We start from the raw sequence: 6,481 nt of genomic DNA, 5'->3' as shown, positions 1-6,481 counted from the left end.
AAAAAATTCACACCTAAATGTATACTTACTAAAACTGTGTTTACAATTCGTTTTTTTACAAAATTTCTGAAAATTGGTTTAAATTATATAGCATGCCAAGGCCAACTAAAGGGTTTTTTGTGCCTTGTTAATTCTTGTGTGGAATATGTCTGCACATTACACAACACTGATTTGTTGCAGTTTTCTGCTTCTGGTTTATAGTGCTATTATACAACATATTTCATGTTCTCAACCAAAATTTATAATTAGTGTGTGTAGTAAGTTTAAGTTGGTAAGTATCTTTATAGTTCTTAACTTTATGATAAATTGTATAACTAAGACTATTATTACAGGTAGTTTCAAAGTGTTGTAGGCTGCACCTGACAGTTGTTTGAAGTTTTTTCTAACTTAATATAAAACTCAAATTGAGTATATTGCCCTCTTGATTATTTTGTGCAGCATGGGACAGCTACGAACTCTTAATATGAATATTGGGAATAATGTGAGTTCTTAACCTAAACAAGTTGAGTTTATATTAAGTCATTGTTCCTTCCCCCTAGTTAAAAGGAAAAGAACCTTTGTATTTAGTAAATACTGAAAGCTTAAATTCCTTCACAGATTGGATTCTATCAGAGTTATAGCTTGGCTATTGATTGCCATTTGTATATGAGACTTATTTTGGTTATGTGATTTATATAATAGCATTGCTGGAAAAAGAACACCATTGGGTGTTATGTGTGCTTGTGTGTGTGTGCATGCAGGAGTGGAGATAGGTGAAAGGTCAAAAGTGAAATTGCAGTCTCTTTAAATTTAGAATTTTATATTTGACAGGCTAATTAAGACAGGTTAAGTGAGTATATTTTAAAAAAAGAATAAACCAATGAAGTCTCAATGTCTAGGTTAAACAACTCTTAGACGTTTGCTTTGAATATATCATTATTCCATGTCTCAAAAATGGGACCCAGTGCAAGTTAATCGGGGAAAAGCCCTTGAGGTATAACTTGCTAGGCTTTCTTTAGTGTTTTAGAAAATAATTTTAAATAAAGTCAGTTTTAAAAATGGGGTTCTTAAGCTTTAGTCAAATACCCCACCCTATCCTCCAAAAAACCCACTAAGATTTAACTGAAAGCAAGTGAGAAAACCCAAGTGAAAGGAAATTCAATTATTCTAAAGGTATCTAATTTGGATAGATTTTATATAAGACTTACGGTTAAAGCTTTATTTTAATGTTATCATTATTTATGTACACATAATTAATTTTAAATGATTTATCTAACTGATTCCTTTTGTTACCTGGCTAGCAGGGAAAAGGGGTCGAGGCCGGTCCTGACCTGTTACAATGAAGACTGACTTGCTATGTGGGATTACACCAGAAGCTTGCAGTGGAGTAATGGTAAGGAAAATCAAGCAACCTTAAATATCTCGGCTGTATAGGAGCATATTCTATTGCAGAAGACCTCCCTGTGAAGATCATGGAATCAAATACGGGACATTGAACTAATACTTGGACTTTGATATGAATTTCTTTAACAATTTTCTCTGCAGTGCAAGTTATTAAACTAAAGCTACTCTATTTTCCAAATGTGTTCCAACAAAAATTCTTCATAACTTCTAGCATGGTATCTTAATAAAGAATAAAGTTCTTCTCTTTAAAAAATCTGCTCTAAGTAGATTTTTCCCCTTTTTTTTAAAATTAAGGATCTCAGCAGTGGTATTCTGGAAATATTCTCTTGAATTTGTGCATTTAAATTTTATTGCAGTGATACAGATACCACTGTTGGTACCCTTAAATTTTTATTTCTGCTCACCAAGGTTAATCATGATTGTCTATATCTTTTTTATAGTAATCACTTTTGAATTGTGTTCAGATGCAGTTTCAGGTGTAATCATCAGAGCTGGTTAGTCAGGCATTCCAGATAGTGGTTCTTTTCAGAACCTTTTTTAAAGGGTTGGTTAACTACCTCAGTAGCAGAGGATTGAACTATACCCTGTCTGTACTGTACATAGAAAATCTTTGTAGATAAAAGCAAGGCTTGTTAAATATGATATGAGGGTAAGATTTTAATATACCAAATGTAACATTCTTAGTTGCCTTTAGTTTCAGAGGCTTGTAAGACTTCCTCATGACCATCATAACAGGCCTTGCTTTTGTCGTATTTTGTGGCTGAAAAAGCAGCCTTGCTTCTTCAGATATTGTAGTTATTTGGATGTATAATAGTTTAGCAAGATGTTACTTTTGTAAGACATCAGATGTTCAAAAAAAGTGCATCCGAACTTGTACTAAATACTGCAGTGTCCCTTTATAAAAAGTCAGACTAAAACTGACAATTGTACAGCAAAGCCTGACATTTGGATATTTTGAAGTTTTTTCATAAATCATAGAAATTAGTATATGGCTGTAGTTTAGCTTTTTAGGTAAAAGGTATGTTTCATTAGTGCATTTGTTACTGCTGATCACTATAAAAACGTGAGTCAGCTTTCCATTTCTTATGCAGGTCATGATAACTTGTAGAATAGAGTACAATCATTTGTGCTATGTTTTTAATTTTCTAAAGCACCTTGATGACAGTGAGTGTTCAGTGGTGAAGCATCCTCTATTGAATCACCCTCAAAAAATTTTTTTGCCAAGTCCTAAGTTGATAGCTTAAAGTCAAAAGTAAAATTACAGTTTAAGTAGGACTTGGTGTAAAGAAATACCTTCTCCCCTTCCCCAAAGGGATACTGCAGTTATATCACATACCCAATAGGCACCACGATGAAGATCAGAGCTTATACCTAATTAAGGTTTTATACACACCAGTTCCCCAGTAAATGCAAATTTAACAAGAAAATTAGACATGTCATATGTTCAAAATGCTCATGGCAAACAATCATTTTGCATTCCTGCAAATAAAATTGTTTTATACTGTAAGCTGGAGGCGAGTGTAACTTATTTTTGTAATAAAGTTTTTATTTTTTTTATGTGTCATTAATATAAATGTGTGTTAGTATAGAAAATCTTCTGGTTTAAAAACTTAGAATTGCACACATTTCAGTATGTTCATTTGTACTTACATAATTCTAGAATAGTGGTTGCCAATAGCCTGTATGTTTCCCATTAATTGGTTTTTTTTTTTTTTTGTTACTTAATAAACCATTTTAGTATGTTGTATGTCAGTTACTGGGATAGCTGGGGCATAGAGTGTAATTTAAAATTTGTCAATAAGTATTCATTGGAATATATGTAAATGTGCCTTGCCGGTTACTGAAACTTACCTACAAAATGAGTATGGGGTGACAAAAATTTGTTCCTGGTGCTTAATGAAACTTTCTTCCACTGATTTTATATATTACCCTGTGCTTTTTAAAAGTACATCTCTCAAATGTATTAGTGTAAGTTTGAGGGCTACAACACAAAACATGTACATTTCATTCTAACATAGTGAGTATACTAGGTCGTGAAAAGTGGGTCAGTTAATTGTAGCCTTCAGCAAAATCAAATCTCAGTGTAATCCTTGGTGCTGGCACTTCCCATGTCCAAGGAGTAAAATGATCCTATATAAGAGGTCATTGCCATGCCTATTGGCACTTAACTGTCATACCATTTTTAACGGACACTGTCAAGGTCTTTTATTTAATTCATGGATTTATTTGTTGGGATGTTAGAACAGGTTTGTTTAACTTAACTGCATTGTTAAAGTTGAAAGATGAACACTTTTGTGAGTTCACAAATGTGTTCTTTAAGAATACATTAAAATATGGAGCTCTGTGGGTTTCTAAGACTTGACTTTTTTTAGTTTGGGGATATGGGACGAAACCTTATGATTCAAAGGAAATTGTGAAGAATTGATGGTTATATTTATGGGGAATGTAAACAGTGGTAATGAAACGTAGACTCAAGTGAATATACTTGACAGTGTTCATTTTAATGACTTTGAATTCAAGCCATTATAATTACTTTTAAAATTAAATATAATTTGCACTGTTCTGATAATGGGTGCAGTTTTTGAGCAATATAATCAGAGCTAAATATGCATGTAGTGATTAGTGATGTGAACAATTAAGTTCTGAGAAGAAATACTAACCGTGGTATTTTCAAACTTAAATTTCTGTAGAAAAATCAGTATCAAACACTTACCAGAAGTCAAGAAAAACAGGCAATGCATATAAACATAATTTTGAATGTTGTGTGGCCTATAAAGCAATAATGCAATTTATATGGAATGTCATGGATATGAGAAATGGAAATGCGAAAATAACTAATCCTTTAGTAAAAATGTCAACATGTTAAAAGGGGGAATGTTAACTAATGTAGGTATTGCGTTTGTGATTTGTTTATGGGTTCTTGGCTTTGACAGCTTCAAAGAATGGACAGACGAGCAGTTAAATTTTGTATATATTGTCAAGGAAAGGCTCTTTAATAGTCAAGTCCCTTCCTTGTGGTAAAAAAAATATATCCTTAAAGAATTCTGATTGTAAAAATTACCTAACCAAAACACACAAGGTTTTGTTTCTGCAGACTACTTGGCAATCAAAAGTGTTCATAAATTTAGTTTATCAGTTCTCAGGAAGTTACTTTATGAGAAAATTGTGTTATTAATATTCTTCCCAAGCATGTTTTTATGCAAGATTTTTAGTCACTGCAACTGAATCATATGTTAAAAAATGGAGAACTGAGTTGTACAAAAGGAATCATATATTCACACTGGCACTTAATACCACGAGAAACTTTTTATTGATTACTGTTAAACTTTTACCGATTGATACATATCTGATTAAACTAAAATATACACATTTTCTCATAGATTAGGAATACCACAAATGGATTGATGGGGTGATCTGGGATATATAATTGTATATAAGATATTTGAAAAGATGTATTTAGTATTAGGACGAACAACAAACTACATGGGAAAATTATCTCTAGTACAGCTTCTTGAAATCACTTGTTCAGAAACAGCAAAACACAATGTCACTATTTCATGGGGAGAACTTAATATAGAAGGGCTTCATGCATTAAGAAAAGGTAGTCAATCCTAGAGTAAATGGTTGCTCAGGTTCCTAAAAAAAAACTCCAATAATACCCTCCATGACTGTTTTCTCCCCACTTATAAATAGAATAAAGAAGAATTCAGTGGTGGGTATAAAGTTAATGAATAAACAGCTTACTTTAACAATACACAAACAGACTTCTTGGGATGTTTTTATGGTGTAGTCTTTACTTAAGTCATCTTACCACTCAGTAGGGCATGCCACTAAAGATGCTAATTATGAACCAAGGCTCACACAAGCATTTTTTAAAAAAAACTGAGCCAATATAGATGGACTTTTGGGGTCTGTCACTTTTTAAAAGTTCTTAAGACATAAACCATATTAGCACCACAGTCTGCCTTCAATAATGTACCTAAAATGTTTTTCAGAACCAGAAGCATTCAGTTGGACAAACTTTTGTAAATGCAAATCAGTATTACTCTGGGTCATATATTAAGTTTTTAATATTAACAGTAGTCTGGTAAATATTTAGAAGTCTGACATTGAGAAACAAAAGCTTGTACCCAAGTAGAATCTAATTAAATTAAATTAGTTTTTAGCTTATGTAAATTCTTTCACATTTATTTATCCATAGAATTTATATTTATTTCATTCCTTTTGTCTCACTGAAAGCTGTCTGCAGGTTCTTTGATTTGGATTAGATGTGTGAAGTACTGTCTTTCGCCAAAAACCTCAAATTTCCTGTTTTTTTCCCAACGCAGTGGGTTTGTGCTTGTTTGGAGATCAGTTCAAAAACTATCTGTACTATCTGTACTGCCTCTGCTGTTAAGATTTTATGTATAGCATAAGGAAGCTAGCTCTGACTATATTTTCCTAAGAATAAAGACCTATTTTTGTAGCATGTCTTAGGATCTCCAGGAGTCCAAGAATTATTGTGAGTGTCCATTTCATCATTTTTCACTCAACAGCTTTTAAAAAGACACTTGGAATCTTTAGAGCTCTATCGTCTTTTGATCATGCAAACATTCAGAGTAACTAGCAAATGGTGAAAACAAATTTTTCAACATTTCTATTTCTGAGCACAAGACTGGGAGATGTATGGAATAAATGTTTTGGGCTGGTCTTCATTGAATTTTGTTTTGGAAATACATGGTTGCATATTCGCTTAGTTGATTTATGAACTCCATGATAATTTGCTTCTCTGGGAACATGCTTCACCATGTAGTGTTCTTCTATTCTCCAGTTTTATTTCTGGCAAATAAAATTTCTTCGAGGATTTCAAAATGAGATTGAAGTACCAAGTAATTCAGGAAAGGGGAAGAAGAAAATGATCTCTTGACAAAATTTGCATTTAGATGACTATGAAGGAGTTTATGTGAATGAACTCTACTCCATTGCATATTAAAGTTAGCAGCCACATGTAGAACCTGTAAGCTAATTCAGGGTTTTCTGGTTCCTAGCTCAGGGTAAAGTTTCTTTTGGAGGTGGTTAGGAAGGAGATGGGAGTGGTTTGAAACACTTTAAAAACCTT

At 32.7% G+C, this 6,481-nt stretch overlaps 1 protein-coding gene across 18 annotated transcripts in view; it reads left to right on the top strand.

The window, feature by feature from the left end:
- The window catches only part of Syncrip (synaptotagmin binding, cytoplasmic RNA interacting protein), a 32,919-nt gene extending 26,685 nt beyond the window's left edge, over positions 1–6,234 (top strand). For 4 of the 18 annotated variants that reach the window (XR_015626807.1, XR_015626806.1, XR_015626804.1 and 1 more), the window contains 2 exons: positions 1,281–1,995; positions 2,119–5,851. Coding sequence is in view for 8 of the 18 variants with exons in the window: in NM_001395649.1 (NP_001382578.1) it covers positions 1,281–1,322 (42 nt within the window). In the remaining 10 variants the exon portion in view is untranslated. 18 annotated transcript variants of the gene reach the window in all.
- The last annotated feature ends 247 nt before the right edge of the window (positions 6,235–6,481 follow it).

The sequence above is a fragment of the Rattus norvegicus genome, chromosome 8 (assembly GCF_021556685.1).
Source record: "Rattus norvegicus strain SHRSP/BbbUtx chromosome 8, alternate assembly SHRSP_T2T, whole genome shotgun sequence".
In the NCBI taxonomy this organism is placed as follows: domain Eukaryota; kingdom Metazoa; phylum Chordata; class Mammalia; order Rodentia; family Muridae; genus Rattus; species Rattus norvegicus.
This window is presented reverse-complemented; position numbering and strand designations above follow the sequence as displayed.